The sequence below is a fragment of the Vulpes lagopus genome, chromosome 1, assembly GCF_018345385.1.
Source record: "Vulpes lagopus strain Blue_001 chromosome 1, ASM1834538v1, whole genome shotgun sequence".
Lineage (NCBI taxonomy): Eukaryota > Metazoa > Chordata > Mammalia > Carnivora > Canidae > Vulpes > Vulpes lagopus.
The window spans coordinates 24429731-24447384 of NC_054824.1; the positions used below are offsets into that span (position 1 = coordinate 24429731).

Genomic DNA, 17654 nt, shown 5'->3' on the forward strand with positions numbered 1-17654 from the left:
CTCCAGGCTTCTTTATACTCCAGCGGTCTGTTTGGTATCTTGAAGTCCCACAATCCCTCAAACTCCACAAGTTGAAATCTATGTCATCTCCCCACCACACTTGTCCACCTCTAATGGGTATCGGTAAATGGTACCATTCACCAGTCCTCCCTCCAAACTAGATTGTAGATATCACTGTTGTCTTCTCTATCTCCCCCTCTATTCAGTCAGCTAATGTCTTCTACTTCAGAAGTGACTTGACTGTCTCATCCTTCTGTTTTCCCTCTTCTCCTCCCACCATTCCTTCCATTAGGGCAGGACCCCATCCTCCTTTGTTATTATAACTTCTCCAATACAAGTGATCCCAGATAGGAATTCCTTAACAAAATAAAGTGGATCATGTCATCCCACTTTGCTTAAAGGAATCAAAAGAACTTTTGATTCTGTCTTTCTTACATAATACACCTCAATTCTGTTCCCTTCTGGCTACCACTCCTTTGAACTCCAACCTCCCCTCCTTCTGTCTCTACCACACTAAACTCCTCTCCATCTCAGACACAGCAGGCAAGTAATAAGTAGTTTTTAAACATTTTATCCTATTCAGTAGATTAAATATAACCGCATATATCTTTACACTTCAAATGTTCATGATTCCATATCCCAGGATAGGAATCAAGGCTAATTTATGGTGAAATTATACATTTTAGGATTAAAAATCCAAATTAATCTAATGCTCATGATAGGAAGAAGAGTTCTCCAAAGAATTCTCCTTTGGTTTATACATTCCTTCAAAATCAAAATGGGCTTTATGCTTTGATAAGATGTATTTTCATTGAGAAAACGATGTGGATTTGGGGAGGAAGCAAGCATTCTTGGCCATAGGCAACGCATGCTTTCTTAGATTGAGAAATAAAGCAATCCTGTGAAAATGGGTTATTTGTGTGTTTACTCAGCATTTCCGGAGCACATTCATGCGTTCAGCTTGTCCATCAGGTCTTCCCTGCAAATCCACTCAGAATCCAAGCTGTCTCCCTAGTGGATGTGACAGACTGGTTTTATGCAGCCAGAGGAAAGGATTAATGCTCTCAGCAAAGAGCTGGCATGTTCAAAAGGTTTAATTTTTTTTTTTTTTTTTTTTACGTAACAGTTTTAGTCAAAGCTGCTCTGGGACTCAGCTGAAGCAGAATTTCACAGGAGTACAAACTTGTTGACTAATGGCCAATCACTAAGCAGCAGGGAGGGCAAAGCCTTGGTGTCTGTGTCACGCAGGGGGGTGGAGGAGCTGTGGTGGGAGGTGGGGTGGGACGAGCATCACTATCAAATATTTAATCGCAAAAATCCATCTGGCCAGTCATGCTCTTGCAGCCCCTTGGAGAAGCACCATCACAAAGCGACAGACTGAATCCATGGTTCAGCTCAGGGGGGTCCGCCCCGCTACAGGTCACTGGAGAGCAGCTTGTGGCATCATAGACGTTCACAGAATGCCTTATTTCACAAGACTCATTTTGTTCTTGTTTTGCCTGACGGCTCTCGTGGAAAGCAGAAAACCCAAGAGGAAGAGATGGACAGGGCAGCTGGAAATGCCCAAGCCAAGGTAAAGTGGTGGGTGGGAGGCGAGGAAGGCCACTAGCACCGGGGCACAGCGGGACAGCTCCCAGGAGGGCTAGTGGTGACACTGTCCTCCTGGAATCGATTTTCCATCCAGGGGTAGATGGGGCCACCAGTCTGTCTCAGGGCACAAATATTCTCTAGTGTCACAGGCACAGGAGAGCAAAGCTAGACTAGGCCAAGCATTTTGTTCTGGTATCTGTTCTGTCCAAGCATTCTGACTTAAGGCAGGTGGTTGAAGATTTCGGGGGTAAAACACCTCGTACTTCTCAGCTTGTGTTGCTTTGTTGCTCAGGATGACATCCTGTAGGGACGGTGGGGGCCTGCTGAGTAACTGCACTCAGGAACGTCGGAGGGGGGACTGTATATAGGAATTTCGTTGAAACTATTAAGAAAAACATGTAACTGAAAGTTGACTTCTTTAAATTATTTGATTGGGAACAGCTTTATAATGGTATCAATTTTCCTTTCACTGTTTTGATTTTTTTTTTAAGACTTTATTTATTTATTCATGAGAGACACAGAGAGAGAGGCAGAGACACAGGCAGGGGGAGAGGCAGGCTCCTCGCAGGGAGCCCCATGTGAGACTGGATCCCCGGACCCCGGGGATCACTCCCTGACCTGAAGGCAGATGCCCAACCGCTGAGCCACCCAGGCACCTCTCACTATTTCAATCTTAAGAAGGTATTTGAAAAAAAAAAGAAAGAAAGAAAGAAAAAAAAAAAGAGAAGGTATTTAAACTTTGCTAGGTTATCAGAAATACATGTGTGGACACAGCAACTGCCATTGGCACCATGTGACGGAAACGTTTCCAAGATACTGGTTAGGTGCAGAGTTTGCATTAAAAAATCGTGACATTACAAATCAAAGTTCCTTATTAAGTGTGTTTGAACCGATGTACGAAGTGCGATACTCCAGGCCCGACGTTGAACAACTGTTCAGCATGGAGAAGAGTAAGCAGCTGAGATGTAAACAGCATGTGTGAGATGTTACACATCTGTTCTCCATTCTACTCATCATGTGTGAACTAATGACTGTGAGCAGTAATACACTGAGGCACATTTTCTAGGTCACTGGTTTTTATTTTTAATCAGGCACCGCTCTCAGTGACAATTTTTTGAAACTGTACCTCCCATATATTCACTTATATACATTGTGCTATTGTACATATGTATACAGAAGTAAAACTTGATCAGGTCCTTATTTTTACATAAAGACTATCAGTAGAGTTACAATCTCTACTTTCTGCGGCCGCATGGAGTGTCTTAGGAGGCCGCTGCTCTGGGGGAGCTACACACTCTACAGGGCCTAACGCAGAAAGCAAACAGATGAAATTTGTCCAGGATACAGGGAAGACGCACTGTTCTGGAAGCCTCATCCTGGTTACGTTGCCAGAATTACGGGCTGGTAAATTGGAAGGAACCTCAGGGGTCATTTGATCTGGTAATTCTTCTGAGCTTTAAGACTGTAAATGTGACTAGGTGTTGTATGAGAAAGGGGTTTCCGGGTCAAAGGAACTTGGGAAACTCTGGTTTGCACCATTTTAAACAGATGTCTTTATAGTGCAGCTTCTAGAACCTTTATTATGCAGACACTCTGAATTTGGAAAAGGAAAATAAATTATGCAGTTTCTCAGAAAACCCCACTTTTGGGGACTCTCTTGTGGGATTCCTATTTTACAGAGCACACACTGGAAACACCATCTCAATTTTACAGATGCTGGAAAGTCGGCTCGCAGGCATGGGTAAGTCACACAGCTGGTTAGTGACCCCCAGGGGCTAGAACGCAGGCTCCCTGATGTACTCAGCCTGTGTTGTGCCCAAGATCGCGAATCCGAGAAACCACCAAGGAGCCGACACCGATGCAAACACACGAGGGTTTATTTACAAGCTCGAGCTTGGGTCCAAGTATACCCGACACAGCAGAGCAGGGACTTGGGCCCCGAGGTGGGTTTCAGTTTAGTTTTTAGAGGCTGGTCTAGGGGATCTCCAGAAGGGGTGGAGCAATTCCTCAAGTTCTGTTTACATTTTGATATGGGGCCTTCAAGGGCATTGAGCTCTGTTCTCATTCTAATAGGGGCTTCCTGCCCTTGGCTTGGGCTCTGTTCTTATTCTAATATGGGGCTTTCTAGGACGTTAAGCTCTAAGCTGTTTTCTTCCTGTAACTGAAGTAAGGTAAAGTTCAGCTCTTATTCACCGGGGCCTGGGATGGCTGTACTTGTGCTAACGCTGAACTTAAAGTGGAATGGCCTTAATTTTCTCGGCCTCCACACCTGGAGGAATAGCGTTATATGGACTTGTCTGTACCCCGAGAACAGTGCTAGGGTTCAGCACGAGCCCCTCAGGGATCCTCAGGGATCCTCCTCGGCAGCCTGGGCTCTCATACCTGTGTCACTCCTCAGAAGACCCACAGTCCTTCCCAGACACCTGCCCGAGCTTGGGGACAGACTGAATCTGACCCTTAGGGGTGACCACAGTTTCTTGAACTCCATCCCAGGATATGTTAAAATGGAAGAAAAGGTAAACATATACATTCAACAAATATAAAATAATTATTGAAGGGAGAGGCTGGGAAAGAAGACAGAGAAAATGTCACATCAGGGAACATGATTCTAGGCCTTTCTAAGTCCACCAGGGCATGTACACGCTCAGGCAATCATGAAGCTGTGTCCGCCTGTGAAAAATTTCAGCCAAGGATCTGACTAAACAATTACTTTCATCATTGACACAGAAGAGTTAAGCTATAGAATAAACAGGAATAAAATGACCTGACTTTTAGAGCACTGCATCTCTGTAGGGGAGCTTCTTTTCTTTGAAATGCTGTCCCCCCAACCCCCTCCACACAGTCATACATACACACACCATACATAGGATTTCACATAGTCACGCCACACACATGCACGCCCCACACATGGTCTCACACACACAGCCATCCCTTCACATGTAAATTATATGGTCACACTCACGTATACAGTCACACACACATGCACACACACTCTGTTAGGATCTCTTGTAACCCATATACCTTCTGTATTAATTACTCTGGCCAAGACACCCTCACAGAACAATTATTCTGCTCAGTGGGTGCTTTTTCAAAAACTGCTTCCAGGGCAGCCCCGGTGGCACAGTGGTTTAGTGCCGCCTTCAGCCCAGGGCGTGATCCTGGAGACCCGGGATCGAGTCCCACATCAGGCTCCTTGCATGGAGCCTGCTTCTCCCTCTGCCTGTGTCTCTGCCCCTCTCTCTCCCTCTCTCTCTCTGTGTGTGACTATCATAAATAATTTAAAAAAAATGTTAGAATATTTTGGATTTCTGGGCAGCCCGGGTGGCTCAGTGGTTTAGCGCTGCCTTCGGCCCAGAACGTGATCCGGGAGACCAGGGATCGAGTCCTGCATCAGGTTCCCTGCATGGAGTCTGCTTCTCCCTCTGCCTGTGTCTCTGCATGTCTCTCTCTCTGTGTCTCTCATGAATAAATAAATAAAATCTTTAAAATATATATATTTTTAGGATTTTACTGTTTTAGGATTATGTGTGGTTGTGGTGAGAAAAAAAAAAACATAAAGATGATCTAGAAAGAGTGAGTGTGGATGAGAGAGAATAGAGAGGGACTCCTTTGTCATCTGGGTTAGGGAAGGAGAGTGGACCAGGGTCTGCAGTCCATGGCTGGCTCCACCTTCCACCACCTGGCTGAGTGGCCAGAGCAACCCTGTCCCCAGCTGGGGTCTTGATCCGCCTTGGCTGTACCTTGTCTATTCTCCTTGGGATTGAGGCTGCACATTAGGGTGGATTCTGTAGACAGCTCCTAACTGGGCTGATGTAAGGAGCATCAGAATTTTATTACAAAATCAATATTGCAGTAACATAAGAGAAACATTTATTTTTTTTTAATTTTTTTTTATTTATTTATGATAGTCACAGAGAGAGAGAGAGAGGCAGAGACACAGGCAGAGGGAGAAGCGGGCTCCATGCACCAGGAGCCCGACGTGGGATTCGATCCCGGGTCTCCAGGATCGCGCCCTGGGCCAAAGGCAGGCGCCAAACCGCTGCGCCACCCAGGGATCCCAAGAGAAACATTTAAAAAGAAAAAAACATTAGGGACACCTGGGTGGCTCAGTGGTTGAGCGTCTGCCTCTGGCTCAAGACGTGATCCCAGGGTCCTGGGATCAAGTTCTGCATCAGGCTCCGCATGGGAAGTCTGCTTCTCCCTCTGCCTGTGTCTCTGCCTCTCTTTCGTGTCTCTCATGAATAAATAAATAAAATATTTTTAAGAATTATAATCCGGGACACCTGGGTGGCTCAGCGGTAGAGCATCTGCCTTCGGCCCAGGGCCCGCCTGATCCTGGAGACCTGGGATCAAGTCCCACGTCAGGCTCCCTGCATGGAGCCTGCTTCTCCCTCTTCCCGTGTCTCTGCCTCTCTCTATCTGTGTGTGTCTCTCATGAATAAATAAAATCTAAAAAAAAAAAAAATCCTGCATCATTCAACCCAACTGCTGTCATTCGATAATAACTTACCTTAGGAAGGCTCTGGAAGAGTTTGGTCCTTAGGACCTGGGGAGGTGTGAGTGTGTAGCCTTCAGCAGATGGAGAAAAGATGCCTAACAGGTAAATCCTGCAGGGAGTAATCTCCCCAAATGCCTCTGTGGGCCATTGGAAAATGTCTCTTACTTTGTCTTTGCAGTCACCTATATAAGAAGAACCTTGATGTGACCAAAATGCGCAAGGGAAAGCCTCAGCCACTTCTCAGAGTGGAGGACCATGATTTCTCCATGAGGCCCGCCTTTGGAGGTAGGACTGAGTACTTGCCTTGGCCGAGGTGGGGCCTGGTCCTTGGGGATGGGCTGCTGTTGCTCGGTCCTGTCCTCTCAGGCACAGCCCTCCCTTGGGGCCCTGATTATCCCACTCCTGGTCAGATAAGCCCAATTCGGCTTCCAGAATTACTCGTGTTCCCAAGGAGAGAAGTGAGCAGAGAAGGGTGCTGACTAGAGTGCTGCTGAGGGCTAAGCTGTTTACGGCCAGAGTCCCCCTGCCCTGCTGCTGCCATATTGCTTTTCCTAAAATATGAGCCAGCCGGGAGAGGCTGGACACAGAATGGCTTCCCTGCTTGGCCACCCTGTGATTAGCTGGGAATTTGGGGTTTTGAAGGCCGCCTGCCTCTCAGGGTAGCAACAATTTAACCTACTATAAGTCCCCTCGGAGACCTGCCCCCAAAGGAGCTTTGCTGCTTTGGAGTCAGAGAGGGGTGGTGAGGCTGGTGGCTGTCCCTTCCAGGGACTGGAGAAATGCCACAGGGAGGCCAGGAAAGGAGCCAGCCATCTGTTCTGACCAGGCAGGGAGTGGGGTGAGAACAGCAGAATGTGTGAGACATGGGGCCAATGTCCCCCTTGTGGATTCTGGAAACTGAGGCCCAGTGCATTTCAGCCAGTGGGCCCTGGCCAAAGCAGACCTGGGCAAGCCGGCTTCCCTTTCCCTTTGTCTCCCTTTCCAGATCTCCTCTTAGGTTCCTGAGGCAGTAGGGGTGGCCTTCGGGCAAGTGTCCAGGCCCTCTCTGAGCCTCTGTTTGCAGGTTTGTAAAATGGGGATAGTAATCCCTACAGTCAGGGGTGGCCCGGATTAAAAGAGATAATGTATGTAAAGCCCTTGACACATAAGGGTTCAGGGTCCCCTTAGAAAAACCCAGCTGTCAGGCTTTCCTCTGTGTGACTGTTAAGGGATTAGACATTCCTTTATCCCAGAGGCCTTTGCATTTTAAAAGGCCTCAAAGCCTCCCCCTCAATCCCTGAGCTCTGACACCTGCTGAGCAGGAGAAAAGTAGGAGGCAGATTATGGCCCTGTGCCTCTACGTCCTGCCCAGGAAGGCTGCTCACCAGGGGCTCAGGTCAGGAAGTTGCCATCTCTCTGGCAGCTCTGGTCCCCCCCTCTGCCCCCCTACACTCCCCCCCCTCCCCGGGCCACCATAGTAATGCTGAGGAGGAATTTTATGAAAACAAAGTTTTCCTGAAAAAGCAGCTCGAAGAAAATAGCTGTATCTGCTCCAGGAGGTCTAAATGCGACATCCTCTGAGCAGGAAGCTCCACGATGCCTCTCCCCGGAGTGTCGGGTAAGATACAGAGAGGGTCAGCTGAGCGGCTGGGACAGTAACACACATTAGTATTAATGACAGCTAACACTTCAGGGTGATTTTTTTTAAATAATTTTTTTAAAGATTTATTTTATTTATTTATGATAGACACAGAGAGAGAGAGAGAGAGAGAGAGGCAGAGACACAGGAGGAGGGAGAAGCAGGCTCCATGCCGGGGGCCCGACATGGGACTCGATCCCAGGACTCCAGGATCAGGGCCTGGGCCAAAGGCAGGTGCTAAACCGCTGAGCCACCCAGGGATCCCCTCAGGGTGATTTTTTCTGTGCCAGGCACCATTCTAACCAAGGCAGACACATACAACATCTTATTTTAGTGCTCACAACCGCTCTGTGAGGTAGGTACTATTAGTTTCCCCATCTGGGGAAGGCCCAGAGAGGTGAGGTCACACGCCTGCTGAGGTCAGGCCCTCCCTCCTGGCTGAGGCTCTTTCTTGTTCCTTCCACCTGTCTGTCCCTCAGTGCAGGGCTGACATATCCAGTGGGCAGGGTAGGCACGGAGTCAGATGCTCACAGTGATACTCTCAGAAGCCTCTGAAAATATGTTAAAACCAGAAGGAAAAAAAAAATGCAATGTTAAGTAGAAGAAAAGTTCTTAAGATATATAATTATATATTTACCTCAGGCCAAAACAGTTATAAGATACGCTTTTTTTTTTTTTTTTTAATGGAGGAAGGAGCCCATGAAAGCAAAAATGCCCCAGGCCCTCAAAAGTCATACCATGGCCCTTGCCTCACTGTCCAGTTTTGGGGCAGGTGTGTGTGTATGGGTGTGGTAATTCTCTCGAGAACTTGCTGTAACTTTCCACCGGAGGCTGTTGCTGCTGGCAGGAGCCTGCAGTCACCTGGTCAATACCCTTAGTTTACCTGGGGTATCAAGAGGAAGAGCTGGGGGCACCCAGGAGGATTAGGAGGTGGCTACAGGACAGCCAGGAGCAGAACTGGTTTCACCTGGGACATAAGCTGTAAAACTGAAAGCCTCATAAAAATGCGCCCTCCTCCAAGAGAGAGTCAGGAAACCTGGAGCTAGCTCTCGGGAGCGGTGGGTGAAGCCTTGCCGTGTTCCCAGAAAACCTGGCTCTGAGGACAATCATCCAACAGGCTGCAGCCCCAGTCAGGGTGCTCCTTCCTCCAGCCACATTCGAATAGCAAATTGGCCTTCCTGTGCCCCATCCAAGGGGGCCCCACAGACTGAAGGGTCAGGATGGTCCCCTACCCCTGCCTGTGTAAGCCTCTGAGGGAAGCTGGGAAGGCCCTGACTTTGGGGGAAGCTGCAGGGGAAGGAGGGGTCACCTCTGGCAGGTATGATAAGACCTGAGGCTCTTACATATCAGATCTCAGTTCCCAAAGCACAGGATGGGGTCTGTTTGTTCCTCTTTCCAAACCACTCCCCCTACACCTCCCCGCCCCCCCAGCCCCGGCCCAGGGCGTTTGGTCCTTTGGGCACCTTTTATCCTATTCAGGGCTTTCCTGGATGTCCAGACATCACTGGGCTGAAGTGGGGGAAAAGGAAGCATGCAGTGAGGTGCCAGGGCTCCACACTCTCACCAGCCCGTAGATAAGAAGGTTTGTACTTCAGGGAGTCCAGGCCAGGAGGGTGGGATGGGGTCATTCCAGGAGTGGGGAGTATCTGGAGAGGGTTCAGAGCCAAGCAGCTTTCCCTGCACCTGCTCCTGAGGCTCCCATTCTCCCCAGCACCTCATCCTTGGGTGGGGGACACCACCGAGGTGACAGGCAGTTCCTGGGGGACAGAACAGCACATGGGCAACTCCGTGCAAGTAGCAGAAGGCACTCCTTGCTGGTGGATGGCCCTGTACCAGGCCCCTGGTTAGCAGCAGAGCCTGGGCCCCACCAGCCCTAATGCCTGCCCATCCCGACCCCCTCCTCTCCTTAGCACCCACGTGCACTGAGCGGGTCACTTGAACAGGGGTATCGGTTGATAATTGTGGGGTATCTCTTTTCCCTGTCTCCTCTATTTTCTTTGAGAGGGACTTCCTTGTAGATTGATGCTTAAAAGTAGTTGATAGAGAAGAATTTATCTAAGGTTAGATACCCTGTGGATGACCTTTTCAGTCTGGAAAGAGAAAAGATTAAAATTCTAGCAGCTTCCTAATAATCCCAGGGATCAGTTGAAACAAAAATACCTTGCCTAAGCTCCCAGCTGCCTGATGCAGTAGCGTGTCCTGGTTAGAGGAAGCTCCAGAGACCCGGGGAGCTCCTCCACGTGTTAGGAGGTACGTCACAATGCTGTTTATTTGAGTTTAAATGCAATTTTTAAAAAATTGCCATACAGAACATAAAATGTACCATTTTAATCATTTTTAGGTGTACAGGTCAGTGCCCCTGTTCTGCAACCACCAACACCATCAGCCATCTCCAGAATCTTCTCATCTTCCCAAACTGAAACTCTGTGCCCATTAAAAACTTCCCTCCCATTCTTTCCTCTTTGCCCAGCCCCTGGCAACCACCTACTGCTTTCTACCTCATTCTACTTTCTGCCTCTATGAATTTGACTAGTCTCCGTACCTCGTGGAAGGGGAATCCTACAGTTCTTGACTGACTTTTGTGACTGGGTAATCTCATTTAGCATAATGTGCTCAAGGTTTGCCCACATTGTACCATATATCAGAATGTCTTTTCTTTTTAAAGCCAAATAATATTCCATTGAATGTATAGGTCACATTTTGTTTATCCATTCATCTGTTTTTTTTTGTTGTTTTTTTGTTTTTAGATTTTATTTATTTATTCATGATAGACACACACAGAGAGAGAGAGAGAGAGAGAGAGAGAGAGAGAGGCAGAGACACAGGCAGAGGGAGAAGCAGGCTCCATGCTGGGAGCCCGACTTGGGACTCGATCCCTGGTCTCCAGGATTGCGCCCTGGGCCAAAGGTGGGCACTAAATCACTCTGCCACCTAGGGGTCCCTATCCATTCATCTGTTAGTAGGTTTTGGGTGGTTTCCACCTTTTGGCTCTGTGACCAATGCCGCCATGAACATAGGTGTACAAGTATCTGCTTGAAACCCTGCTTTTTAATTCATTTGGGTATATTCAGAAATGGAATTGGTGGATCATATGGTAGTTCTGTTTACTTTTTGGAAGACCCTACACACTTTCTTGTATAGCAGCTGTGCATTTTATATTCCTACTAGCACAACGCTGATGTTTAAAATCAAACTGTTATAGGAGGGATGGAGTGTCCTTATGGATTCTTTTGAATTATATCCAAGGACTTTGTCAGGCTTATCAAGAAGAATGGTAGCAACAAAGTAGGTCAGGTTCTCCAACCAAAATACTTCTGTTCATAAGACAAATACATGTATTTTGAGCTGCAGGCACCTGACTGGTTTCGCTGGTAGAGCATGAGACTCTTGATCTCAGGGTCATGAGGCCAAGCCCCATGTTGGGTGTGGAGCCTATTTTTAAAAAAAAGCCTCATATTTTTTGAGCTGTTATTATGTGTCAGCAGGGCCTGTGGTATCCAGGGACCCAGTGGTGAGGAAGAGTTCACTCTAGTGAGAAAGACCAGTGTTAATGAGATCCTCACTTTAGGAGATGTGAGAACTGCTGGGAAGGAAAGTTCGGAAGCTGTGGGGTACACACAGCAGGGTCTGGTCATGTGGTACCAGGGGGCTGCTGCCCTGAGAAGCCAGGGAGGAAGAACACCAAGGAGTCACCCTTGCCTGGGAAGCATGTACCATTGGAGTCCTTTACATTCAGTGACTTCACCTGAAAAGATAGATTGTTCTCGAGAAGCTAACAGAAACAAAGAAATGATGAAGCGCAGTCAAGTACCACAGAAGCAATGTCCAAGTACCACAGAAGCAACATTGGATGTCCCTACTGATGGAGTGAGGGTGCTGAGGAAACGGTCAGTTCTGCTCAGAGAGAGGACCAGAGATGCCTTCCCTCAGGAGGCGATGCTTGCAATGAATCTGGAAAGATGTTTAGTGAGTGAGCCCAGTGGGCAGAAAAAAGGACAAAGGACAAACCAGGGAGGAAGGTGCTCTTGGATAAAAGATGAAGTGTGTCAGGGAAATATGAGAAGCTCCATGTGTCTGGACTATATCTAATGTGTGTGTGTGTGTGTGTGTGTGTGTGTGCGCGTGAGGTGGGGCAGAGAGAGAGAAGGCTGGCTGGGCAGGGGCAGCTCTGGGAAGACTGTGCTCTAGGACACTCACTGTGGGCCTGTGGGAGGATGCTGGGCAGTTAAAATGGTTACTGGTCACTGGCTGGCCACTTCTCGTCTGGAACAGAGCCTGTGAGAAGTTAACCTAAGGCCACAGGGAGAAGTGGAGGGGTCTGAGAGATGCTAAGAAGGGAGACAGCCTCTGATGCCATCAGGGCACTGGGGGCACCTAAGCGTCTGTGCAGGGGGAGACCATTCACTGAGAGGCAGCATCAAGGAAAAGAAACTGGGAGAAGACAGAGTAACAGCGGGGGGAAGAGATGGATGGCTCAGGGGGGTGAGGGCAGAGAGAGCCCAATGTGCTGGGAGTGTGGAGCCATCACCAGGCTGAGGCCTGAAGGGTAAGAGGGGGCAGCAGTTACCCGAATTTAGGAAAAATCTAGAGCTGTGGCCTCTGGGAGAGAAGCTATTCCTCTCATTCTCCTCCTGCCTTCTGATGCCCACTGGCACCTTCAGTGGATGCACCCAGACCGAAGGCGGGAGGCAGGGACCTGTGGTCGTCAGCAGCAGTCCTCAGCCCAGGCAGCGGGACCCTGCTGTGGCCCTGCTCTGACACACGTCTGCCTCAGGCTATGCTCTGTGGGGCCACCAGGCTATACCCACCCGGGGTCTTCCTCCTGGCCACATCTGAGCACAGGGACTTGGACTCACCTGTCCACACTACCTTGAGCCTGTTTCCAGGGCCTGCACAGGCCTCTTCCCTAGGCAAGCCCCCAAGGGGGACTGTACCATCCGTGTGTACACCCCTCTTTCTGAAAGGTGGCTGAGGCATAGCTCTTGGAAGGGGGTGGGATAAACTTATGGGGTGTGGGTGGGGAGTGTCCACATGCATGCGTAAGAGGCTCTTCTGCACGGAGGGTGCTGCTGTGGGTAGGAAAAGGAAGGTGGCTTAGGGCCTGGGGCCTGATCTCCCTGCCCTGCCATGGGCCAGCCTGGAACTCTGAGCAGTCTAAGGGTTCTGAAGTTGGACTTGGCCTTCGGGGTTGTTGTGAAGATATATTTGTCAAAGAGGTAAGATAGGCTATATATCATGTTGCAGTACCTTGGATTGGTTTATAACCTTCAGATATTCAAGCATATGGCATAGAGGTCTCTGGTTGTACTCTTGCCTATAGGCGGGCCTGCCAATATTGTTGCTGTCCATAGAGGTCAGCTCCCCAGCACCGGGCAGGGAGGACAGTGGGCCTGGAGGTGAGCACGGGATGGGTTGAGACTGAGGGACTCCAAAAACCCCTGGGGACTGAACCCAGCCTGTGACCAGGGGCAGGTTGGGGCACTGGCTAGGCCATAGCACCTTCCCCACATCAGCTTCTGGAACCCAGGAGAACACCCTTTCTGTGCTAAATTCACACAGCAAAAGGACTGAATTCAGGAGAGAAGGCAGGCAACATTGGCTCATGAGATAACTGCAAACCCCAATGCTTCCAACCTTCACCTAGGAACCTGCTGGTTTTCTGTTAGTTCTTTGTCAGGTGACTCAGGCTGGAGCCCTCATCCAGCCCTTGTCCTTGTCCCCTTCCAAACCAACCAGCTTGAATCAATTCATCCATCAAACTGTCACTCAGATCTGCGCCCCCTTTCCCCTGCCTCACTCCCTTCCACCACACAAATTCTCACCTTCTTTCTTAGCATTTCATTTAAATTTCAATTAATTGGGGCATCCGGAGTGGCTCAGCTGTTTAGTGCCGCCTTCAGCCCAGGGTGTGATCCTGGAGACCTGGGACCTGGGATCCAGAGTCCCACATCGGGCTCCCTGCATGGAGCCTGCTTCTCCCTCTGCCTGTGTGTCTCTCTCTCTCTCTCTCTCTCTCTCTCTGTCTCTCATGAATAAATAAATAAAATCTTTTAAAAAATAAAAATAAATTTGAATTAATTGACAAACTTAAATTCTATTAGAATTTTCTCTGTAGGGGCCTCACTTGACCCTACCTGAGAGCCCAGGTGAACAACAGGGTCACCATGCTCCAAAAGGACAGGTTGCTGGGCCCCACTAATGAGCCGGTCTTGGGATGTTAAATTTAAGAAATTGTTAGATATCCCGTGGAGGCCTAATTTATTTATTTATTTATTTTCAGTTTTATACCTTTATTTGACAATCAGCGATTAGTTCTCATCCACATTAACAGTCTGTAGATTTTTGAAAGTGGTGACAGGTTCGTAGGTAACCAGCGTGTAGAGCTTGTTTGGTGAATCTTCATCCTCGTTACGTTTTCTGGACAACCGCACACGGATACGGTATGGAACATTCCTTATTCCTTTGGCCCAGACAGCTTTGTTGAGCCTGGTGTCAATGTGCACATCTGGAGTTCCCATCTCCTTCATGGCAAATTTCCGGATCTCTTTGAGTGCCTGAGGGGCACGCTTCTTGAAACCCACTCCATGGATACGTTTGTGAATGTTGATGGTGTATTCTCTGGTCACTACCTCGTTGATGGCAGAACGACCCTTCTTCTCGCCACCCTTCTTTGCGGGAGCCATTCTGCCAGGCCCTAGTTGGAAAGGAAGGCTGGAGGCCTCTTTTAATCTTTAACCAACAATCAGGCTATTGGAGTTTGGGTCAGAGATGGGGACCAGGAGGGTGATGAGGGTCAGCGTGACCTTTCAGGGGGGAGTTGGTTGTGGGAGGGGCTGGGTGTCTGCAGGGAAGAGCTTTGTTCCAGAGACCACAGAGGGAGGGGTTTCAACAAGGAGACCAGAGCCCCGGGAAGACTCCTCTACTCAGCAGCTCAGCAGCATCAGGAGGGGACAGGTAGGAGGTGGAGACAGCTGGGGGAGCTGTGGTAGTGGAAGAGTTTGGCAATAAGAGGCAAGTGGCCATGAGGGCATGGGAAATTGTACAATCTCATTTTGGTTCAGACGTCTCCTTAGAGGTCAGCCATCCAGAGGTTCTCAAACTTGAGTGTGGATCAGCATCATCACCATAGTGCTTATGAAAACCCAGACTCCTGGGCCCCACCCCAGAGCCTCCGGCTCAGGAGCCCTGGCGTAAGACTCCAGAATCCTGTTGCTAACATGTGCCTGGTGAGGCTGTTGCTGCTAAGGAAAGTAGCCCCCCCCGCCCCCACCACCACCCCGGTCTAGTCCAGCTTAGGTCGTAAAGTCCTAACACCAAAAATCCTTCTTTAGCAAAATACCATAGACTGAGCAGGTTATAAAGAGCCTCCATTCTGGAGGCTGGAAGTCTGAGATCATCCATGTGGTTCCTGGGGAGAGTCCTCTTCCTGGTGTGCGGATGGCCACCTTCTCGCTGTTTCCTCATAAGTGTCTCTTCTAAAAAAAAAAAAAAAAAAAAAAAAAAAAAAAGTGTCTCTTCTTACAAGTCCTATCTGTGGAGGTTCCACCCTCATGAACAGCTCGCCTCCCGAAGGCCCTGACCTGCTAACACCACACATATGGCAACTAGGCTTCAATGTATGAATTTGGGGTGGGGGTGAGGGGAGAGACAAGCATTCAGTTCATAGCAGGCCCCTCCTTCCTTGGGGTCTGTGCCCACCCAGCGGCCCCTTCTACCTTTCCCAGTGATGGACATGTGGGTGGTTTCCCCAGAACAGTTCAGCACAGAGTCAGTGAAATAGAGCAAGGCGGTCGAGGCTGATTCTTGGGGAGTCAGCGGTGCACAGGGTGCACAGGGTGCTCACTGAGGCAGCCCATGGACACGGTCTGCACCCGGGTTCTCCCCTGCCCATCCAGGACGCTCTCTCTTGGGCCTTAAAACAATATTTTCTTGAAGTAAGCACCGTGTTAGGGTTCTGGAGGTCTTTAACAAATCACCACAGATTTAGAGACTTAAAACAGCACAGGTCTATTACCTTATGGCTCTGTCATTCCGAAGTCTGAAACGGGTCTCACCGGTGACTTAAGGGGTCCCCGGGGTTGTGCTCCTTTCTGGAGGCTCCTGACAGAGTCTGCTTTCTCGCCCTTCCTGGCTTCTGGAGGCTGCCCAGATTCTTGAATTCCCAGCGTCCCCGCCTGTCTTTAAAGCCAGCAGCAGCTGATTAAGCTCTCCCAACCCTGCATCACTCTGAACTCTTCTTTCTTTCACATTGAAGGGCCTTGTGATTACATTGGGTCCACTGGATAATCAAGGCTGTGCTTCCTATCTTCAGGTCAGCTGCTTAGCATCCTTAGTTCTTTTTTTTTAGAGATTTTATTTATTTTTTCGTGAGAGACACACACACACAGAGGGAGAGGGTTAGAGACACAGGCAGAGGGAGAAGCAGGCTCCATGCGGGGAGTCTGACGTGGGACTCGATCCCAGGTCTCCAGGATCATGCCCGGGGCTGAAGGTGGTGCTAAACCGATGAGCCACCCAGGCTGCCCAGCATCCTTAGTTCTATCTGCTATCTTAATTCCTCTTGGCCATGGTGCCTAACATATTCACAGGTTCTTCAGATCAGGATATAAGCATCCTTGGGGTGGGGGCATTATTCTGCCCACCACAAAGGTATGTAAGGTGAAGTTCATAAACCTTAAGTATATAGCTTGACTTTTTACATATGTAAACATTTATCCTTGAAAACACTGCCGAGATCAAGATCTAGAACGTTTCCAGCTCCTCAAAAGGCTTCCTCATCTCCCCTCCCAGTTAGTGCCTCCCAAGGGTCGCCATTATGCTGACCTCTATCATCACAAATTAATTTTGCTCTTCCCTTCCCTTCCCTTCCCTTCCCTTCCCTTCCCTTCCCTTCCCTTCCCTTCCCTTCCCTTCCCTTCCCTTCCCTTTCCTTTCCTTCCCTTCCCTTCCCCTTCCTTCCTTCCTTCCTTCCTTCCTTCCTTCCTTCCTTCCTTCCTTTCTTTTCTTTCTTTCTCTCTTTTTCTTCCTTTAATTCAATTTGCCAACATACAGTAGAACACCCAGTGCTCATCTCATCACATGCCCTCTTTAGTGCCCATCACCCAGTTACCCTATCCCCCCACCCACCTCCTCTTCTGCAATCATTTGTTTGTTTCCCAGAGTTAGGAGTCTCTCATGATTTGTCTTCCTCTCTCTAATTAGTTTTGCTCATTCTTGAGTTTCATATCAATGGAATCCTGCAGCATATGACGTTCTGTGAAGTAACCTGGTCCCTCTTTGGAACAGTACAACGGAGAGTTTTTTTCATCATTTGAGTGCCAGTCTGTCTTTCTGAGGGAACCCAAGAATGTTTTGTGGATGTGGTAGAGAAGGAAGGTTAGTGGCTCACAGTCTTGGCATAGCATGGGAGAGGGTGTGTGTGTGTGTGTGTCTGGTTTAGTCTGTGTTTCTTGCCTTAGCAGATATAGCATGCTGAAGTGACCAGCAGACCAGCACAGGCTTCAGATCTGGACACAGAGACCCACTGGGTGGGAGGGTCTTGCTACTGGAGGCAAAAGGAGGGTTCATGGATTTGCCAAAAGACCCATGGAGTTTATTGCAGCTCAGCAGATGCCAGTCCAGGGGTCGGTCCAGACCAAGTACTTCATGACAGAAGCCAGCCAGTGTGGATACAAGGGCCCCTTTCTCCTCTATGCTGCAAGGTCACCCAAGGTGAGGGGAAATCTAAAACACTTTTAAAACCAGACTAGACTGAGCTGCTATTAATTGGTAACTGCAAAATTCTCACACCTTGAGGCATGATCTTTTGCAAGAAAGATCAAAGAAGCTGCCTATTTTTTCACATCTGAGAAGTGTGGTTTAATGATCCACCTCATTCCCCTGTGCTTCCTGACACTGTTCATACAACCTGAAATGCCTATCGTCCCTTCATTACTTGTGAGAAGTAAC

At 48.8% G+C, this 17654-nt stretch overlaps 2 protein-coding genes across 2 annotated transcripts in view; one reads left to right on the forward strand and one right to left on the reverse strand.

Annotated features, from left to right (window-relative positions):
* The first annotated feature begins 1445 nt into the window (after positions 1-1445).
* Positions 1446-17654, forward strand: part of GABRR2 (gamma-aminobutyric acid type A receptor subunit rho2) — a 40023-nt gene continuing 23814 nt past the window's right edge. Inside the window, exons 1-2 of the mRNA XM_041763801.1 lie at positions 1446-1573; positions 6267-6373. Coding sequence (XP_041619735.1) covers positions 1461-1573; positions 6267-6373 — 220 coding nt within the window. The 5' untranslated portion in view covers positions 1446-1460. The remainder of the gene's footprint in view (positions 1574-6266; positions 6374-17654) is intronic.
* LOC121495815 (60S ribosomal protein L31-like) lies at positions 13986-14410 on the reverse strand. The gene has a single exon (XM_041763817.1). The coding sequence runs from the start codon at positions 14387-14389 to the stop codon at positions 14015-14017; it is 375 nt and encodes a 124-aa protein (XP_041619751.1). The 5' UTR covers positions 14390-14410; the 3' UTR covers positions 13986-14014.

Coding starts and splice junctions, on each gene's coding strand:
- LOC121495815 (XM_041763817.1), bottom strand. CDS start 14,389: ATGGCTCCCGCAAAGAAGGGTGGCGAGAAGAAGGGTCGTTCTGCCATC.